Here is a 19237-nt window from a genome sequence, read left to right on the forward strand (position 1 = left end):
GCATCAGCGGTGGCGTTGTGCAATCTGGGTGTTCCCAAATTTGTAGTTCCCGGACAGATGAAAGTGTGCTTGCTGGCAGATATTCCCAGAAATGCCAGCTGAAACAGTCCCTCCCTGCTCAAGCTACCCTGGCATCTCATGGGGAAACCTTGGCTCTTGCAGTTCAGTGATCACCAAGACAGGGGAAACCACCCTCATATCCTTTCTGGACCCCTTCTTCCACACCATTGCTGTGCCTGGGGTGTGTAAAGGGTGCCAAGGAGCCTTACCCAGGGCATCCCAATATCACTGCAGCACACAGCCTCACCCTCCTCTTCCTCACCAGGCATCCCTGTGCAAACCCACCCGAAAGGCTCCTTTAAGAGCTTTGCTTTATCCACCCCCAATACTGATGCAGCCAGAGATCAGGCTTCAGAACACTTGTCCTCCTCTCACTCAAGGCTGGTATGTAGGTTTGCTGTTGTTTTTACAAACTGGCTTTTGTTGGAATTGCTCTGTTTATGGAAAACAAGCATTCCCCACATACTTTGGACATCACATTTTAATGATGACAAAGGTTGTATCGATGCAGGGATTCTTAAATAACTTTAAGTATGTGTTTATATATTTTCCCCTTACATTATACTGCTGCTGGCTGGAGAGGCTGTAATGGCTTTATTCAAACCAGAACTCTTCACCCCATTCCTCAGTCATTTTCAAGGCAGCCTCCTAGAACATGTGTGTTTTAATTCCTCCAGGCATCACAGCAAAAGGCTGTGGAGGATTCATCAGAAAATGCTCTTTTACCTAAAACGGAGACAAGGCAACTCTTTGCAACATCTCAGATATACTTCCTCAGATGTGCTTTCCCTTAACCTCACATTTGAGCCCCAGTTTTCTTCTGACAGCAATATTCACCACCACCCATGCTGGGGAGCATTGCATTTCTGCTGCTAGCACCTCAGTGCTCCCCTCTCCTCTCTGCAGGAGGCACACAGCCTTATGGCACCCCTGCCAGTGAGGGGTCCCTGGCCAGAGAGCTGGCTGCCTGCGGGAAATTCCTGCCCCTCTGTTTGCTTCCCTCTGTCTTAGAAATGAACTGAATGGTAAGGTATGTTTTTCCACTGTTTGCTTTGGCTGTGTTTTTGGCAACCAGGTGCTGCCTGGAGTGAGGCCGACTTTTGTGACAATGAGCTTGGTCAGTCTGGAAATGTTGCATGGGCAGGAAGGGCAGCCGTCTTCCCCTCGCCATCACCCACTCTCCTTCACACCCTTGCCATCACCCCCTATCACCCCTTCTCCATCACCACCTCTCCATCACCCCCTCGCCATCAACCCCTCACCACCACCCCTCTCCTTCAACCCCTTGCATTCACCCCCTATCACCCCCTCTCCTTCACTGATCTCCATCACCCCCTCACTATCACCCCCTCTCCAGCACCCCCTCTCCTTCACCCCTTGACATCACCCCCTATCACGCCCTTGCCATCACCCCCTCACCACAACCCCCTTGCCATCATCCCCTCACTGTCACCCCCTCTCCTTCACCCGTTTGCCATCATCCCCTGTCACCCCCTCGCCATCACCACCTTGCCACCACCCCCTCTCTTTCACCCCTTTGACATCACCCCATCACTCCCTCTCCTTCACCCCCTCGCCATCAACCCCTCTTTCACCTCCTTGCCATCACCCCCTATCACCCCCTCTCCTTCAGCCCCCTCCAACACACCCTCTCCATACCCCCTCTCCAGTAGCCCCTCTCCCTCAACCCCTCTCCATTACTCCCTCTCCACGACCCCCTTTCCATCACCCCATTGCTGTCATCGCCTTGCCATTGCCTTGGTACAAGGAGCTCCCTGTGGCTACAGTGGCCATGGGGATGAGCAACACAAGGTCTCTGCACTCACGCTGCTGCTGATAGCAACCCACACCTCCTTTACAGGCAGAGGTTTCATTTTTAGCATCACACAAACAGTATTTCTTCTTCTTTCGCATAACCTTTATTTTTTCCAGTATTTAACAAACCCTGTCCCAGAAGCGTATCTTGAAAGTGCAGGCATCAGCTCAGAGCTCAAGGACATAGATTTCTTGACCAGCCTTGGAGGAGTCAAAACCAAAACAAGCAGATACCTCGGGTATCTCTGTGAGATTTGCACCCTCCAAAGGGCAGCCAGCGAAGCGGATAGAGCCTGGAAATCATTACTATGGCTAAATCCTGAGATGCCATTCCTGAGCCTTGGCACAGCAGGGGGGTGGGCAAGGGGGAACAGGCAGGCAGGGAACAAGTCCAAAGCAGAAAGTGCTGAAGAAGTTAAAAGTTGGCAGGGCTTTGGTTTAAATCTGTGTGTGTCAGGGGTTTATGAATAATAAAGGTTAATGAATAATAAGAATAAAGGGTTAATGAACAATTAAACTTCCTGCACAAACCAGGATTGAGTCAGCTTTGAAAAATAGTGTTACGGGCAAGTATTAGTCAAAATCATATCTGTAACCAAGGATCTTGGTCCCAGCCCATAGCTTTACCCATGCAGTTGCTGTTGAAAGCTGAGCCTACTGGTTTATTATTGCGTATTACTGATGCAATACAGTCAAAAACAGGGGGAAAAAGCAGAAATACCCCTTGAACACAGCCTGAATGCCCCAACCTAAGAGAGAAAGTCTGCAGGCAGCCTGTCCCTTGGGGTTAAGGAGCATTGCTGGTGGGTCACAGCAATCAAACCCAGCCTGGTCCAGAGGCTGTGCTGCCTTTGGTACCTGGTTTTGTACGTTGCCAGCTGGATCGGGACATCACCATGTGCCAACACAACACAGAAGGAAGTGGGCAGCTCAAGTGAGCTGCACCATATCCTGGCCCCCCTCTGCCCCACACCCCCCGCCCCCCGCCCCCCCAGCCTCAGCCCAGTGACCCTAAGGGAGCGCTGCCATGGGAGGAGGACTGGTTGCCTGGTCCAGGGGGGCCATATCCAGGAGAACCTGCCCTTTCCCGGATAATGTTACTCCTGTGCCCAGGCGGATGTGGAAACGCTTCCCTGCAGAGTGACATTTATCACCTGATGGCAGCAGGGCCACCACAGCAATGCCCTGCCTGCACCAGCATCCAGGCAGAGCAAGAACAGGCACAGGGGTGAAGGACAGGCTGCCTCTCACCCCAACCCTCATGGCACTTACAGTTCAGAGGGTGTTAGAGCAAAAGGCTCTCCAGTGGGCAGAAAGAGCTTGTAGCTAAACCTGGGTGCAGGGCTTCCTCCCCGCACCCACAAAACCAGGGAGGTGCAGCCTTTGCAGGCTGACCTGGCACAGAAATTAGGAAAACAAAGCAAGGTGCCCAGCCCTGGGCAGGTGAGGAACATGACTCTGTCAAGGGCAGGCACACAGAGCCAGTTCCAGGCAGCACGCTAAGCTCCTTGCCTTCCTCTGACAAGGAGGGAACAGAGAAGCAAGGGGCAGGTCCTATGTCCCCTGCACATCTTGCTCCTGTTAGCAGTCCCCCACAAAAGGCAGCCAGCTAATTGTTTGCCCTCTCCAATTAAGCTGAGTGTTGGCTCTCCCTCTATCCCCAGCCCAGTAAGGAAACAGGGAACAATGCAGGGTCTCCCTCCTCAGGCTGCCCCCCCACCCCAGCACAGAAGACACACACAAAAGAGACACAGCTGGACAAATTTATTAAGAACTTAAATGATTCATCCCCTAAAACGTGCTCTGCTGTCCACCCTAGCACTAGCAGGGAGGGGGGCCATGGTACCAGCCCAGGTCCTACTGCTGCTGCTTGGGCTCGATTGTCACAGATTGTCATCACCCAGGAAGCCGGGGCTCCCCTGGGGACTGCATCCGCCCTGGGGCAGAGCCAGTCTTTAGTTGTAGTGTCACAAAAGTGATGAACAACTACAGCATCCATGTGCTGGCATGCACCAGGCCCATGTCCTCACACACACACACACACACACACACACACACACACACGCTCTTTGTTTTTCACTGGTTTTGCCCTGCAGACCACCTTACCCAGCCTACTGATCACAGGAGAGAGGGCTCCTGTGCTCTGAGGCAAGGTACCAGCTCTGGTTGAGGATGGCTGGGGGGGGCGGGGGCTGCAGGCTGTCAGAGCCCTGAGCAATGGGGAAAGGGAGGCGCAGGCTCCAGCAGCACCTCCTTATCCCGCTCCTCTCCTTGCTGAGGAGTTGGTACCTGCACCTCTTGTCCCCACCTCAAGCTCAGTGGTGGTGGCTGGAAGACCCCTGAGGTGAAGGACATGTAGTGGAGGTAGGGAAGGAAGACAGCGATGTGAGTATTACCAGGCAGGAGAGAAGGGCCTCCACCAGCCCTCCTGGTGAACCTGCTGCTCTGCCCCGTGCCACTGGGCTCAGGGGTGGTTGGGGACCCGGGTGGGCTGTGTGGGTGCTGGTGTCTGGCTGGCTCTGCGCTCCAGAGCCAGCTGCATGCTCCAGATGCTAAGGGGACGCATGTAAGCCAGCGAGCGGTAGACTTTCTTCTCCCGATAGGCCTCTGGTGTCTGGAAAGCCATCCCCAGCTGCTCCCAAACTGTCCGGTAGCAGCCTTCTGCTGTACGAAAGCCTTCTTCCACCAGCCCCTGCAGTAGAGGGAAGATGAACATCAGCACATCCACAGAGCACAAAGGAGATGGCATATGCCAAGGGGCCGGCATCACCACTCACCTCCTGGATCATGGTGGCAGCCAAGGCATAGACCACACCAACCCACACCTCGTTGGACTGCACACTGGAGGTGTCGGGCTCCCCGCTAGGTCTCATGCCATTCACTGCTCCCATGGTGCCACCAGCAAAGCTCATGACGTTCTTCTCAAAGATGGTCCTCAGGGCACTGACGATGTGACTCTTGGGGAAGACCTGGGTGGACAGAGAGGGGGCTTTGGGCTCAGTGCACACACAGATCCCTCAGGCTGGGTCTGCAGGGAGCAGGGTGAAGCTTTCAATGATAAAGGGGTCAGCACTGCTCACTGGGTAAACAGCCACCTCAGGAAAACAACAAGAGGAAATGAAAAGCCCTCTTTCCCCGAAAAGACAGGAACAAGAGAAAAGACAGGAAAAGCACAGTTGCTCAATAGAAGAGATGCTGAACTTCATTCCACCTTCCTCCTGGGGAGGCTGACAGCTCAAACTAGTGTGTCTCAACCTACAGCCTCTCCACCTTCAGGCACTGGCTGAACCCCTCACGTCTCTCAGGAGTCTGCTTTGGGGACCAGGCCAACCACACTATTCCCACCTTGGGGACTAAGCCCATCAGTTTAAGGTTACCACTGCTCAATTCCCAGGCAATAACTGAGGTCCAGACCTTCTCCTGTTCTCTCAGCACACCTGCACCAGATACAAAAGGCACTGCAACACCTCCAAGAGATGGGACACCAGCCAGAAGTGGCCAAAGAATAGTCAGGGATCATTGAGGCTGAAGGTACCTTCCTGCCGAAGGGAAAGACTAGGGTAAAGCCAGTCTGATGAGACTAGAATACATCCTGCAGCTGCAAAGTGAATGCTGTGGATAGTGGTAGTTTTGTTTGGGTAAATGCTGGGAATTTTGGGGAAATAATGAAGAAAATTAAGAAATAAGCTTCAATTCAAGAAACAGAAAAATCCCCAACCAAACAGGGCTTAGGTTTGAATGATTTCAAAAGGACTCTATAATCCTTTCGATTTTGTAATCAGGCAGTGATGCAAGTGTTTGTGGTCTGGACCGAGGTGAGTTTTACATGAGAGGAGGAGATGAAGAGCTCAGACTAAAATGCACAGGACGCCTGATGGTTTTCTGTGTCTGGAAGGAGAGATCTGGAACTTTTGTTCCAAATGAAAGTTAAGTCTTGTGAAACATCAGCAGTGCTTGAAGGATAAACTGCCATTTCAGTCTATTATCACAAGGAAGTAAAAACCTTCACTTCCCAATAAGGGACTAAAACCAAAACCAAGGCAGTTGTTCAACAAACTAATGCCAAGAGCTCAAAACAATTATGAGAACAGACTGAAGTATCAAGCTGAGTAAGCTCTTGCCAAAAGAAGAAAACAAAACAACCTCCACAGACTTTAACAAAACCAAAATCAACTTGACCTGCGCACGAAAACACCTGACAGCAAAATAAAAGCAGTGGAACAGTAACACAGCCAGGACTGCATTAAATTAAAAAGCCTCCATGCACAACTGAATTTAAATACAGTTTCTGCACTGCTTTCATTACTGGCAGTAAAATTAGGAAGTGTCAGTGCAGAAAAAGTCACTTCCTTGGTGAGAAAAGGAAGGTTGAAGACTCAATGATGCTGAAACCAAAGGGCTGGCTTCTCTCCACCCCACACCCACTTAACAACAAGAAAGCCATACAAGAACATAATGAGAACATAACAAGAACATAATGAGAACTCTGTGGTGTAACCAAGAGAAGAAGCAAAGTCTCAGAGCTACCTTGACATCTGTCTGTAAGGCAGGGAAGAGCCAGGCAGCTGCAGGTCATCAGCACAGCCCAAGAACCTTTCTTGCCACTCTGGTGCTACCAGAACCAGGGCGACCAAAAGGTGCAATGACACAAGGCAGAAGCTTGCCAAGGGAGCCTGGGCAGTCCAACCACACAGCTTTGTTAGGCTCAAAAGAAGGGCAGCAAATGCATTCTACCTGTGCTGAAGTCCAGCATCCAACACAGTCATTTTCTCCCTTGTTGTGGCTCTGGAGGTAATCATAGAATGGTTATAGCTGGAAACGACTAGTTGAGACTAGGTTATCCAAGTTCACTTGATCTGATTTCTTTCCACCTAAGCCCATTTGCTGCTGGGGAGCCAGAATCAGCAGAAAGGGTTGGTGTGAAGCAGCCATCTCTGGCAGAAACTAGCTTTTCTTATTTTCTATTTCATTAGAACTGTACACCCATCGAGAGTGTATTAATGAGGTTAAGACCAGGAGCGTTGCCAGCCAGGCAGGATATCAAAATACTTAGGAAAAAAAGCCCTCGATAGCCATGGTAACAGAAGAGAAAGTAGTTTACCAGTCCCACCTCCAGTGAACTCAAAGCTCACCAGGCAGCAGAGAAACAGTGCCACCTTCAGTTAACAACAGTCTTGAGGCTATGGAAACGCAAAGCGGCATCTTCGGGCCGAAGCAAGTTCAATGTTTGCCCCCAAGAGGGACGTTTGGGTATTACTGCACGGGCTCTGGGACAGATTCTGCCTGCAGCCGCAGGCACAGCCTCAATTCACTTGTTCTGAAGACCCACACTGGGCTAAATGTACTTCCCAGCTCTGTTCCGGGTGCTGCAGCACCAGCAGCTGCTCTTGCTATGCCATCAGGTAAGAGGAGCCTTCAGCCAATTCTCCTCTTCCAAATGAAGAGAAACAGACTTTAGGGACCCAAATCAGTCTTAGTTCCCTAGGATAATAATTCAGGAATCTAAACTGGGCAGCAACTAACACAAAAGAAGTTTCATACACTTTTTCCTCCTGTTTTTCAACAAACAGCCCCTTGCCAAGAACAAACCCCAGTGAGACCTTCCTTTCCATGAGCAGATTTGGTTTAAGGAAGGGTACACCGATGTGTGCTTTGGTGGAGGCTGTTGGATGTGCATATCTGGATGGAGATCCCTGCACCAATCTGTAATGTATAACCCACTCCACATGCCAGCCCTGCTACTGCAGGTCCCATCTCATCCTAGCCAGGATCCCCCTTCTCTTACCTCAAATTCCCCTTGGTCCAGGCCACAGGCCCCAAGAAACCACTGCCCAGCACACTGGTCTGACATGATGCTGTTGGAAGCACCACTCCCACTGCTGTCATAGTTGTAGTATTTTCCTGGAAAAGGCAGGAAGCAGTTTAAACTCAATAGTTTGGCACCCCAGCTCATGTGTGCTGCCCCTACACTTCTCTCTGTGAGGCAGGAGAACACTTTTTTCCAGAACGGTCTCTTTTTCTTTCCTTTTCCAGGCCATCATAGCCTCTCTGTTCCCTCTCTGGTATCTGCTCCTTCCCCTCCACTTGCAGGGATGGCATTTTGCCTCCTTCTCCCATCCCCTGCAAGGCTTTGTTACCCAAGAAGGAATCACCCCATTCCCAAGGGATGCATGGCCAGTGAATGTGGTTCCCCACCAGCAAGGGCTCACCATTCCAGAGCTTCCTCTCAAATGCCTCCTTGCCCTTGTTCAGGATGTCCATATATTTCTGCCGGATCTTGGCATCCCCGAGCACCTCTGCCATCTTGCACATCATGCAGACTGCTGCCAGCCACAGACCACCACAGTAGGCACTGCCAGAGCCAAAGGAGAGAACCATCAGCAATCTGTGCCACCTCATGGGTTGCATAGAGCTCCCACATCATATGGAGACCACAGTTCTAGCTCTGAGATACCTCCCCACCCCATAGGTCCCATCTCCAACCTTCCATCCGGCTCTGCTGCTCACCTGGCTCCATTTACCACCCATGCGTCGTACGTCTGGTCAGCAAAGCCACCATTTTCAATGAGTCCATCATTATCCGTGTCAAACTTCAGCTCTGACTCCATCACAGCCTGCAGAAGAGGCAGGAGATGGTCACACAGCCTCTGAATCTTGGCAGCCCCTCACACTCTGCTCAGGAGCATCCATCCTCTCAGGATGCTGCATGGCTCCCAAGGGAAGTGTGGAAGGGGGATGCCCCACAGTGTGATCTCCTCCCTATACCTGGCAGACTGGCCACATGTCCTGCAGGTATACGGAGTCGTGTGTCAGATAGTAGTCACGGTACACCTGCAGCACGAACTTCAGGTTGAGGTCCTTCCAGTCAGCTGTGTCGTGCATCAGGTAGGCATTGACACGCTGCCATGGCTCATCACCTAAGCAGGAATAGAGCAGATGCAGCAGGGCAGTAAGCAATGAATGTCCCCTCACCTGCTGAGGAGCAAGGTCCCAAGGGTGCTGTGATACATCAGCACCAAAATAACATGTTGCATCTTGTGCCATCTCTGTCAAGAGCAGCCTTCTTGCTACTGCTCAGCTTCCGCCCCATCTCTCTTGTGTGAGCTCCATGCAGCATGTTCTTCACCACCACCCCAAACCACTCATGCTTGTCATTCCCAAACTGTATTCCACGCACTATACCTCTTTTGCCCAGCCTGGGAGATAACTACCCCAAGAGAGCTATGTGAGCAGCCCCACACCCCATCCGCTCCATCCATACCCCTTACCTGGGTCCCCAATGTCATGTGGCACCACATTCTTCAGCTTCACCTGGGCTGTCTGACCACACATCAAATACTGGCGGAGCTGGACATCCTCATTCATCACTGTGACAGCTGGAGGGGACACAGAGCAAGACATCAGAAAGGCAGGAGGTGCTGCAGCGAGCTCCAAGCACTGGCAGGGCCACCAGCAAGCCAGGCTGCTTTTTGGGGTAGGATCAAGCCCACAAGATCCCAGCCCTTTGCAAAAGGCAGAGAGGACACCAGGCTGCCCCCGGTCTCCCCACAGCACGTGACATGCAGCTGTCACCACCCCTTTCAGCAAGGGGGTGGCAGCACCCAAGGCTGGAAGGGAAGCCCAGGGGGTTCAGTCCTTTCATAGCCCAGCAAAGAGCTGTGCTGCTCCACTGGTTGGGCCACCACCAAGCAGCTTCCAAACCCACCGAAAGCATCAGGGTCTGTAAACATGGTTCTACTCTGCAAGGGGCATGAAAAGAGCTGATAAGACCATGGATTGGTCCTGTGCACTCCATGTGCAGCAAGAAGGCATCCCACTGCTGGGCAGAGAGACACTGAGGCAGCAACATTGTGGGTTTGCCAGTACTGGGCCTAGCACTTCACCTAGGAAGGAGCTGGAGGAGGATGCTGACTCCACAGCACAGATTTCTACGGCAGATGCAGCCTCAAATCCTCCATCTCCTTCGTAGGTGAAGACATCAGCAGGCACAAAGCCAGAGTCTTGTGGGCCACTCACCAATGTCATACTGCAGGCTGATCTGCAGCTTGGGCCACAGCATGACGAGAGCAAAGGAGGCATAGAAGTGGACATCGTAGGTGTTGTACATCCGGTACTCCTGACCTGGAAGGAGCAGGGAGATGGTGAGGGATGGGAGACCTGTCACAGGGAGAGGAAAGGAGGGGCAGGTCCTCCTTTCCACATGGCCCAGGAAGGTGGGCTCTTTCCCAGCATAAGGCAGAGGCTCCTGTTAGAAGAGGGGTTTTATTCCCTATATACAGTGGGTCTGCAGAAGACTTCATGCTGTATCCTACACGGCTTGGTCCTTCAAGGGATTTTGCTGGAAGCAGTGCTGCCCTCTCCCTATCAGAGTGTGAAAAGCATCCCCACAGCAGGTTAAGAACGCCTGGCGACACCAACAGGGAGAGAGGTGGAGTTGGGACCATCCATTGAGTCCCTGCAAGTTACCTTCCAAATAAGCAAACCTTCCGTACTCCCGCAGCACAGGGAGGAGGTGGGAGATGCCAGCCGCCGCCTGGCCCCGCAGGTCCTCATCACAGCAGTCTGGGGGCAGTTCCACCCAGATGGTCCCCCCATCCGTCACGAAGTACAGCTCATTGAAGAGGGCAGACTTGTACCAGGAAGGCAGTTGGCTACAGGCAAGAGGGAAACTCAGCCGCAGCGGATGAGGGGGTGACGCTTCTGCTCTCACCAGTCCCAGCAGGGCACTGGGAAAGTGCTCTCATCCACCCTACCTGTTCTCCAAGATGGGATTCTGCCACGCTTCGATCTTCCTCTCCCATTCCTTGTAGTGCGTCAGGGCATAGTGTGAGAGAGCAGGAGCAGCATCGCCTCCGCTGCCAAAAAAACGGGTGTAGCGCCTGCAAACAGAGGTTTGGCGAGTATGCCACGGGATCAGGCTGGGAAGAGTCCACCCTGGCACAGGAGAGGGGCTGGACTGTAGTGAATACCAGGATAATGTGACTGCTAGTGCGGGGGCAGTGGGGAACAGGGGCTGGGGAGATGGTCCCCTCTGTGAGCTGGCAGGGAATGGGTGGCACAAAGCTCCCCAGGCAGCACTCAAACCCAGAGGCAGGAAGGAGGCTTTGAGACACAACCCACCCACCTGAGGTGCAGCTTCTCCTTGGAGCCGAAGTGAATGCAGGGCATGTCCCAAGCCAGGGCCATCTCCAGCGTCCTGTGTCCCCGGGCAGGCACTGTGCAGCTGGCGCACACTGCTGCTGCTGTCAGCTCCCCCTTCTCTGTCAGGCTGCTCTTACCTGACAGGAGACAAACAGCATTAAAACGTATCCACGAGCAATCAAGGAAGCCCTATGGAGGTGGGGTAACTGATGCTCCCATGCATTCCAATAGGAATGAGACTAGCGTGAGGTGTCCCTGCCTATGGGCAGGGGGCTGGAACTAGATGATCTTAAGGTCCTTTCCAACCCTAACTATTCTAAGATTCTATGTTTGCACCCCCTTGCAACCTGGACGGTACATCTCCAGGGTCTCAAGGGATGACATTACTACATAGAACAATAGAATAAACGAGGTTGGAAAAGCCCTTCATGGTCGCCAAGTCCAACTGTCCCTTCAGGGCCTGTCAAATCCACCACTAAACCATGTCACTCATCTATGTGCTTTTTGAACACTTCCAGGGATGGCGATGCGAGGTAACTGCTTTTTGCAAGCAGGAAAAAAATACCTGCCATGGGCGGAGAGGTTAAAAGAAGTTAGTCATCAAAGCAGAGGAACAAATCAGGCAGGAAAAGCCACCAGGCATGAGTGGAAGGGACAGAGCATCCCATGACTTTGTAACTGCGCTGCACTCAGAGGTGCTGTGACTTTCTAGTGACAAGTCATCATTTCCAGGCTTTCTGCATGGTGCTTGGACTGTGCCTGTGTTTACAGAAAGCCCTGAGGCAGGTGGATAATTACACGCTGGCTCTGACATGTGTACCAGGTAAACTCATTATAGCAACAATTTTAACAGAAGCACAGATTCTTGCTATGATAATGCTTGGCATGCATGATGGAAAACCACATTCCAATAGCCTGGAGAACTCAGAGTGCAACTAGGCAGGAAATTTAGTTTTCCGGAAATATTTATGTAAACATCCTATTTACATAATTTAGGCTTCAAGGAATCTCGCAGAGGCCCATTGCCAGTGTCACTAGTTTGTCAGCATTGTCCTTGTTCAAAAGCTGGCAGGGGCATTAGGCAAATGGTCACAATGAGAGGTTAGTAGCAAGGGCTTGGAGATACCACCCTGCTTCAAGGCTTCTGCCCAGGGAGGAAGCAGACAATGGAGGATGATGCAGAAGTGTCAAGGGAATACCAGGGGCCTTCAGGGAGCTGATATAGTAACAAGAGGACAGCAAGTGGTAGCAGCACCAAACCCCAAGGACTGCTAAACGCCTGTTAGAACAAATCTGACAAGGCCCAGCTTGCAGATGTGGCAATAGGAACTGAGGGAAGGCAGCCAGGCATCACCCTGGCTACTCAGCAGAAACATCCGCTCAGTGTGAACACTACACTACACAGACTATCAAAACACTGGCATGTGCAACTAACATAGCCCCAGAATGGTGCAAACGGCTTTGGGGAACCACAACAAGGATAGCATGACAAGCTATGGGAAATCTGGACACAGCCTAAAGCTGGGAATGAATGACAGCATAACTAAGAGCTTTTTGTGATAGCACTGAAGTGGATGGAGAGGAGAAATCCACCCTTGCTTGGGTTCCCTGTGACCAGTGTGGCCACCTATTCTGCCCACTCCCCCTCCACCTAGCCCCCAGAGGACAGAGGGACTCACCAGGGGGTGACTCCAGCCTGCCATCATGCAGGAGGTCCTGCCACACCTCTCTACCCAATCCCGCAGGATTGAATGCCGTGAGGTGTGTGACTCCTGTGCCAGCCTGTGGAAGAGAAGAGCATCATCAGGGAGCAGTACTTTCTGAGGGGCAGATGCACATCTGTCCCCTTTAACAACACTGGGACATCACACTCGCTCCCCACACACTGCTCTAACTCCAAACTACTAACTCCAAGCCTACACACCCTACAAGCTTCACCCATAGGGACGCTTCTCTGAGCACCCTGTGCCAGTGTTTCAGCACCCTCACAGGGAGAAGCTTCTTCCTAATGTCCAATCTTAAACCTTCCCTATGTCCCTCCTGGCACCCACCCACAAAGAGGGCACCCTCAGGAACATCATGTCCCCACCCCTGCTCCAGTGGTCAAGCACTGAGGATGGGTGCCAAACCCAACCCATTGCACACCCATCCCTCACCAGCCCCCCCACTTTCAGCAGGGCTGTACAACCCCCCCCAGCAGGAGCCATACCACCAGTGCCAGCCCTTTACCTTCTCCCGGGCAGAGATGGCAAGGGTGAAGGGGTTCACACGCGTGCAGTGGTGCAGCAAGACACCAGCAACCCGCTCGCCCTCCTTCTCAAGGGTGAAGGGCTCATTCCAGTGCCCTCCGCTCCTGTCCTGCTTCGCTCCCATGCCATTCTGCATGCTGAACATGATGGAGACGTCCACGTCCTCATCCCTCCCATTCTCCACCTCCCAGATGAAGACTCCCACTGGCAGGCTGGAGTCCTGGCAGGGACAGACAAGGCAGTGAACAGGGCTGGTGCTCCATGGGTAGCTGCTGGAGCATCACTTCTCCCACTACCTAGGAGACCACATGGGATACAGCAAGGAACAACTTGGTCTCAGAGCCCATTGCCAAGATGGGGAGCAGCAATTGGAATAGAGGAATGGCAGGGGCAGGATATACAAAACACAAATCACAAGCCCTGAACTAGCAAGCCCCACATGGGGCAATACACAGACGGAAAGCAGCGTTCAGTGCTCAGATAGGTGTCTCACCACTCATTTGCTAAACAGGTTGATACAGGCTCACGTGCTTTGCTGGGGTAAGAGGAAGGTCAGGCATGTTAGCAGCACAGCTTCCCACCCTCGCCTGGGGCTGGGAATGAGCAGGAGTGTTGAGGCATCCCTTGCTGCCATCCCGAGCTCCCACATTGCTGTGGGGGTTCCTCCTGCCTGGGAGCACAGGGAAGTGTTGGGGAAGCCCAGCTGGGAAAGCCCTGCTAATAAGCAGCTTTTCCCTTGGGCATGGCAGGCAAAAGCCAGCTAAAGCACTCTCTGGAACACCCAGCTGACAAATCAACCCATGAGTAGAGGCTGAGGGCTTCCCAAAGCGCTACCACCGGATCCTCTGGGCAGGAAGGTCACAGCCCTGGACCTGCCATTCCGGGTGGATGGGAGCTGGGATGGTCACAGGAAAAAACCGAAGGCAGGAAACAGGCAGTACAAAGAGTCAAAGCACAGTTCAGAGGGGAAAGAGCAGCTGCCAGAGATAAGAGTAAGGAAACAGGGATAACCCTTTCAACGCCAACTACTCCAGGAGGGGAAAAGCCCTCCAGCGTTCCACCTGGCAGCTGGCACTAGGACAGGGCCTTAGGGCAGAAGAGACCAGGCTGGGAAAGAACATTAACAAGGTGGCAAGTCTGGTTGTCTTCAGGTAATGAACTCCGCTACTGCAGCATCCCCTGATACACAGACAACATTCAGGGGTCAAAATCTCACCACTCCAAGCCTCTGCTACCAAAACACGACACATCAAGCATCACACAGTATAGTCCTGTGTCTGCTGTGCCAATCACAGAATGGTTTGAGTTGCAAGGGACCTTAAAGCTCATCCAGTTCCAGCTCCCTGCCACACGCAGGGACACCTTCCACCAGAGCAGGTTGCTCCAAGCCCCGTCCAACCTGGCCTTGAACATTGCCAAGGGTGGGGCAGCCACAGCTTCTCTGAGCACCATGTGCCAGCACCTCAGCACCCTCAAAGTGAGCAGCTTCTTCCTAATGTCTAATCTGAAATCTTCCCTTCGTCAGGTTAAAGCCATTCCCCCTTGTCTTGTCACTGCATGCCCTTGTAAAACATCCCTCCCCAGATTTCTTCTAGCCACCTTTACAGACTGCAAGACTCTTTTAAGGCCTCCAGAGCCTTCTCTTCTCCAGGCTTTCCCATTCCCATGCAGGCAGCTCTGCCACATCCCAGCCAACCTGCTTCATGAAAGCCATGCTGCAGCAGTGCTGTGTGACCCGGTGCTCCCATGGAACGGGTTGCAACCTGCACGGAGCCACCACCTCCTTACCTTATAGTCATGGGGGATGACGGGAGAGACCTGGCGGCAAGTGAGCACCACGTTTTGCCCTGGGAGCTCATAGACCATCCAGGCACGAGGGTACAGGGCATGGTAGAAGGCATAGTGGCCACAGTACCCCCAGTTCCAGCCCTGCAGAGTGCTGGGTTTCTCTGTGGACAAGACCTGCTGGTAAACCGTCTGCCCTTTGCAACGCAGGCACACCGTGAACTGGAGAGGAGAGATGCATGTGAAGGGGTGAGAGGAGCCAGACAGCAGATGCCTCAACCACCCAACGCACCCCTTGCAGGCCTTGCTGCACCTACCTGGTCAGCGATGACAGTCCCATAGTGATAAATGCCAGGGTTCAGCTGCCAGCGGCAGAACTCCCCCCGCCAGCCACGGGTGATGGTGCCTCCTCCGATCCCGCCCAGCGGGCACCCTGCCAAAGACACCACAAATCAGCACCTCCAATGCTCCCCATGCCGGGATCTGGCTCAAGGAATCCTACTGCCCACATCCCAGAAGCTCCTTGTCCCACTTCCCCCCCTCTAGTGCCATGATGGCCCCATGTGAACCCCTGCCCACCCTGAACTGCGCCAGTGCCCAAACTGGAGGCTGACCATAGATCTGCTGCAGAGGAACAGCACACAAGAGGTCAATGAAGGCGGATTTCTTCTCTATGCGGGTCTTCTTGTACCACCACCTGAAGTACCTGTAAGGGAAAGGGAAGTATGAAAGAAGATGGAAGCATGTGTCACTGTTCCTTCAGTGTCACTGGGCAGTATGTGACCAGCATATGTTGCAGCTGTTGTACATCCCTCTTGTAGGCATGCACAACTGGAACCTGTGTCCCAGGGCACACGGGGTGGCAGCCCCTGCCATCCATCTGCACCATGTCAGCAGACATAAGCAGGCAGAGCAAGGGCACAGCATGAAAACAGAGCACTCTGATACTCAAGAACAGGGCTCCCAGCCTTTCCATGAGGAAGGGGTAATGCACACAAGGACCACCACCTCCATACTTGGTTGGGCATGTCCTCACTTAGGAAGGTCTGGGAGCGGAAGCACAAGCCCAGGGAAGCCATACACTGCAGAGACATGAACCTTGGTCTTCCACTTCCATGTCCCCATGGTCACACAGCACCCTGCCAGTGCCACATCCCCAGGTGCAGATGGCACGGGGCAGCCTTGCCCTGGAGGAGGCCATGCTGCCTGCCTGCGGACTCACCTCTGCTCACACACCAGCTGTGCAGCCAGGCACTGCCCATCAGATAATTCCTCACCCAAAGGCCTGGGAATCCAGAAACACCCAAACAGGGGCACACCTGAGCCTGGGTGTGCCAGCACCACTGCGGGCAAGAGGAGCCAGGCTGGGCTCCGGCTCAGCGCTCGTAAAGGACTGGCTTTGGCTAATGAACCGCCCCAAGTTAAATCTTCCTCAGGGAGACAATTAGCATACGGAAAAGAGCTACCAGACTAGATGAGGCTGATGAGCTTCCCACAGCAAACAGACAGGCAAAACCCAACCAGTGGCTACATGGCCCTTGGTGCCAAACAGGGGCATGGGAGCCCTACAACAGGCAACCTGTGCAGTGTCTCACCACCCTCATAGTGAAAAACTTCTTCCTAACGCCTAATGTAAATCTCCCCTCAGTTTAAAGCCATTCCTCCTTGTCCTGTCATTACCTGCCCCTGTAAAACGTCCCTCTCCATATTTCTTGTAGTCCCCTTTAGGTATCTGTAGGCACCAATGCCATAGTGTTGAGAGGGCAAAGTCACCCAAGTGGGAGCCTGCTCTATTCCAATGGCTGGTGGGATGCTGGTGATGGGCAATAGGTGAGCAGTAATTCCCCAGACATGTACCCCCAGAAGCAAAGGGGAGAGGCTTTCCCACAACACTCCTCCTCCACACTCTTCCACAACCAAACACAACCGCACTTTGACTACGTGGCCACTGGATGTTCACCTTTAGTCATCGATATCAAAGGTCCCCAAACCCTTCTTGGGTTGATGTTTTCTGGGCTACAGGCTGCTCTCCATTCCTACACCTCCATGTCTGTCTGTTTAAGAACATTTTGCCTGCAGAGGTCCAGGGCACCATGAGAACCAGCCTGTCCTGCACAACCAACCCTCAGTCAGGGCCTGCTACTATCTCCAAGCTACATCTGCTTGCAACTGCTCTTCTCCCAGCTGAGACAGCCCTGGCTTTAGGCTGCTGAGGCGAGGTTTTGGCAGCGTGCTCTCTCTCAAGGAAATTATTTCACTTCTTTGTGTCATTAACCTAGAACCAGGGAACCAACCCAGCCGCTTCCCCAGCAGGTTTCTGGTGACAGGAAACAGGGTGCCCAGGCAGAACAGTTGCAGCGTGGCTTCCCAGCTCCTTGCAAAGGAGGTGACATAGGGTCTCAAAAAGCAGACTTCCTATGAGCATGCAGCAGGAGAGGTTTGCAATTAACAGCCAGCCACTGCCTGAGCCGTTCTGCCATCTCAATAGCAAACTGTTCCCCCACCAGCTTCTCGCAGCATCGTGCAAGCCAAGAAGAGAAAGGTGGCCGATGTCCAGTCGCTGGCTGCTAACAGCTCTGCCAGGGCTGCAGAATAACCAGGAGAGTCTTCGTGTTCTGCAGCTCCCAAGCTCCTTGCCAAAGCTGGAGGGCATTTCTTTCCCTTCAAATTGGCAGTGGAACTAGAACATGTCTGTGCATTACCTAACTACTCCAGATCCGTGCTGTGACCCCCTGCCAGGGCACACCAGCCATCTGCAGAAACCTGGAGCTTCCCTGCAAGGAGGGTTTGCTCTGTGCAAGTGTTTGGAGCTGATAACCAAACTACCTCCTAAATTTGTGAGGGAAGAGGCAACAGTTTGACTTTTAGCTTCTTGCTTTTGAACCTTAAAACCTTTCTGCAGGGCTGATACAAGCTACTTCCATTCCAGAACCCCAAGCTGCTGCAGGGGCAATCACCTCCCCTTTCACTGCTCACCATACCAGAACTTCCCGCTCTCCTACACGTTCAGCTCATCCAAACCTGCACTGGCAGCTTTTCCAGCAGCATTTCTCTCCCATGCATGACCCACGCTCTCCCTCCCCTTATGCCCAGGCTCATGCCAGGATGTCTCAGGTCACCCCGAAGTGGTCCGCTATCTGCCCCTTCATCAGGCTTTGCAAGCAGCAGCTTCCAAGGTCATCGAGCAGGGAGGGGGAAGAAGAAGCAGCTTTGAAAATGGAGGCAGGAGACATAGAGACAGCATCAGGAAATAAATCATACCATCACTGGCTTCAGTGCTCATCGTGACGGGTGTGCAAACACCCCCAGCAGCCGGGCTGCCGCTCTAAAGGTTAACACGACACTGCCGTTTCCCACGCACGTTTTTCCTGCTTCCTTCCAGGTCACCCTAACGCAAAGCCAGGAGAACCCCCATTCCTGATCCCCCTACAGCACATGGCCTCTCAAAATGCTCCCAATTCACCTCGAGCTTAATCTCCATCTACCGAAAAGCGCCTTATGCCAGGAGCTGAGCACCGGGCACTGCTCGGGGTGATGCGGCACCGGCAGCGAGCCTCAGGGGGCAGAGGTAGGGGTAAAGCCCCATCCAAACCATATCCCAAGCCCTCCCAGCTCCTGCTCGGTTTTAAAGAGCCCTTAAGTACGCCTGAGTCTGTCTACATCAGCGCTGGCGCCAGGGGAGCCGGCAGCCCGGGGCCTTCCGTGATGCGCCGTACTCTGCCCTCTGTCCACCGGGGCACCGCCGCAGCACCGACGGGCTCCGCAAGGGCCCGCTCCCGATCCCCATCTCCCCCCCCCCCCCCCCCCCCGTACCGCAAGGCGAGTCCGATGTGCCGCAGGACGTCGCGGAACGACACATCGCCGGCACCGTAGGGCTGCCGCAGCTCCTCGAAGCGGTGCGCCAGGCAGAGCCGCCAGCCGGCCGTCGCCACGCCGCGGCCCGGCGCCGTCCCCAGCCGCTCGGCGCTCCAGCGGGATCGCTGCCGCCATCACCGGCCCCCGTGTGCCCTGTGTGCCCTCTTCACCGTGCACCGCCCGGCCCCGCCCCGGCCGCCCCTGCCCAGCCCCGGCCCCAGCCCGCCCGCGGCCCCGGGGCACGGCGCCTCCGAGCGCGTCCGGAAACCCGGCTCCGCCCCGCCGCCGGAGCGGCCGGCGATCCCCAGGGCGCCCGGCCGAGCGCTGCTGAG

At 53.7% G+C, this 19237-nt stretch overlaps 2 protein-coding genes across 2 annotated transcripts in view; one reads left to right on the plus strand and one right to left on the minus strand.

Moving 5' to 3' along the window:
- Positions 1 to 14658, plus strand: part of LOC134171547 (cyclic AMP-responsive element-binding protein 3-like protein 4) — a 50376-nt gene extending 35718 nt beyond the window's left edge. Inside the window, exon 7 of the mRNA XM_062633889.1 lies at positions 14643 to 14658. The gene's annotated coding sequence lies outside the window, so the exon portion shown is untranslated. The remainder of the gene's footprint in view (positions 1 to 14642) is intronic.
- GBA2 (glucosylceramidase beta 2) lies at positions 3625 to 19040 on the minus strand. The gene is given in 18 exon segments (XM_062633916.1): positions 3625 to 4567; positions 4653 to 4844; positions 7661 to 7776; positions 8085 to 8227; positions 8383 to 8489; positions 8641 to 8792; positions 9144 to 9251; positions 9892 to 9996; positions 10342 to 10526; positions 10629 to 10754; positions 11000 to 11153; positions 12696 to 12798; positions 13246 to 13485; positions 15054 to 15272; positions 15368 to 15483; positions 15665 to 15756; positions 18864 to 19003; positions 19005 to 19040. Coding segments are annotated over 18 exon segments (2562 nt in total). The 3' UTR covers positions 3625 to 4339.
- Between the last annotated feature and the right edge of the window lie 197 nt (positions 19041 to 19237).

Source organism: Pezoporus occidentalis, unplaced genomic scaffold (genome assembly GCF_034315485.1).
Source record: "Pezoporus occidentalis ecotype Australia unplaced genomic scaffold, CSIRO_AGI_Poc_V1 ctg408, whole genome shotgun sequence".
Taxonomy (NCBI): Eukaryota; Metazoa; Chordata; class Aves; order Psittaciformes; family Psittacidae; genus Pezoporus; species Pezoporus occidentalis.